General features: G+C 27.9%; 1 protein-coding gene across 1 annotated transcript in view; it reads right to left on the bottom strand.

The window, feature by feature from the left end:
* LOC107619040 (caffeoylshikimate esterase) overlaps positions 1 to 1,453 on the bottom strand; it is a gene marked incomplete at its 5' end in the record, with an annotated part of 4,763 nt that extends 3,310 nt beyond the window's left edge. Inside the window, 5 exon segments of the mRNA XM_016321251.2 lie at positions 645 to 775; positions 862 to 1,008; positions 1,081 to 1,207; positions 1,283 to 1,321; positions 1,414 to 1,453. Coding sequence (XP_016176737.1) covers positions 645 to 775; positions 862 to 1,008; positions 1,081 to 1,207; positions 1,283 to 1,321; positions 1,414 to 1,416 — 447 coding nt within the window.

The raw sequence follows: 1,978 nt of genomic DNA, 5'->3' as shown, positions 1-1,978 counted from the left end.
CGAGACTAAATTTATATTATTTGATATTAAAAAAAAGATAAAGTATACTTTTTGTCTTTGAAATTTGCAAAAGTTTCAAAAATACTCCTAAGTTTTATTTTGTTTTAATTTTGTTCCATAAGTTTTTGATTTGCATCAAATATACTCTCGACGGTTAAATTTTCAAAAAATTTAAGACCAATCTAACAATAATGCATGAAAATTATGTTTGATTTACTTGTGTTGAGGGATTATTATTATGAAATTGTTGTTGAGTCGGTTTTAATTTTTTTGAAAATTTAGTCGTTAAAGGTATATTTGATGCAAATCGAAAATTTTTGGGACAAAATTAAAACAAAATAAAACTTAGGGATATTTTTAAAATTTTTGTCAAACTTCAGAGACAAAAAATATACTTTATCCTAAAAAGAATATTGCTAAAGTTTTAGTTTTTTTCCTTAAAAATTTTAGTCCATTTTTATTTTTTGAAAATTCTAAAGACACTAAAATTACATGTCCTAAATCTAAAATTTTAATTTTAATTTTCGATCACTAAATATAATATTAAATCCCAATTCTCAGGTAACAAAGATATGTAATATGTGATGCAGATATTTTGTTGGAAAAAGAGAAAAAAAAAGGGGGGGAAGAAAGAAGAAAGAAACCTTGCACATGGGTGCAACCAAAATGGCACCATCCCAGTAATCTGGCTTTTTCCAGTGCAAAAGCAGGGCCACAGCTCCTCCCATGGATTCCCCTAACAAGAACCTCATCTTCTTTTTGTTTTCTTTCTTTTCTGTATTTATTATTATTATTATTAATGAATCATGATGCCATCAAAAGCAACCAGACAAATAGTCCACCTCAACAAATAAAAATTACCAGAAATTGTGGTGAAATAATGGGAGCAGTCATTGATGAGAGAATTGAAATCAAGAACAAGACCCTGACGCCCATCTGATTTTCCATGCCCTTCATAATCCACACCATACACTCCATATCCTGCTTTTGCAAGCTTTCTTCCTGTGCCTGCATTCATTCATTCATTCATTAAGCATATTTATGTAGTGTAATTAATTATTATTTTAAATTATTAATTACTGTTCATAGTGATGCTGCATTCCATGGCATAGCCATGGCACATGAAGATGATCGCTTTTGGATTCCCATTCGCCGGTAACCATCTGCTTGCAAAAAGCTTCATTCCTCGAGAATTCAATACATATTCCTGCATGCCCAAATCATTTTTATTTTATTTTTAATTGATAAAACAATTCAATTAATATAGTATATAATTATATACCTCTTCATATATGATATTTGCTTCATCACTAGTGCCTGCCTGCAAATTAAATAATACAATAAGTTTATTTACATAATTAATTAAGCTGATGAGAAAGATAGAAAGAGAGAGATGGAAATTAATTAACTAACCATGGAGAATTTTTGAGTTTTGGGGTCCTAAAATATTATGAGAGAATGGGAGAGGGGTTTAGATTTCAGAGAGAGAGAGAAAGAGAGATATTCGTGCATGAAAAATAGGGAATGAATCAGATAATAAGAATGGCGTTAACTTATTTATGTCTATTTATAAGGGGAAGACACAAACAGATTCTGAAACAAAACCTTCCACAATTTCATCATAAAATATTATGTATAAAAGTATTTTCATTGGTCAAAAATAAAAAAAGTTTTATTCTCGGCAAACAAATCACATAAGATACTATAATTAAGTCAAATATTCTTTTTTATTTGTATGTTAATTCACAATCAAATATATATCTATGTAAAATTTTGATATCATGAATCCAGATATATATAAATATCTTCTAGTTAGTCAATTATTATATGCACTACCATAAATATATTTTAATATCGGTTCAAAATAATTATTACCTTGGCTTTTTTAGTTGATACGCCAATTAATTTATTATTTAAATTGTGCTGATATTCATTGATTTAATATATAATATAATGATGTTATCAATTTAGTTAGAGA

The sequence above is a fragment of the Arachis ipaensis genome, chromosome B09 (assembly GCF_000816755.2).
Source record: "Arachis ipaensis cultivar K30076 chromosome B09, Araip1.1, whole genome shotgun sequence".
NCBI lineage: Eukaryota > Viridiplantae > Streptophyta > Magnoliopsida > Fabales > Fabaceae > Arachis > Arachis ipaensis.
This window is presented reverse-complemented; position numbering and strand designations above follow the sequence as displayed.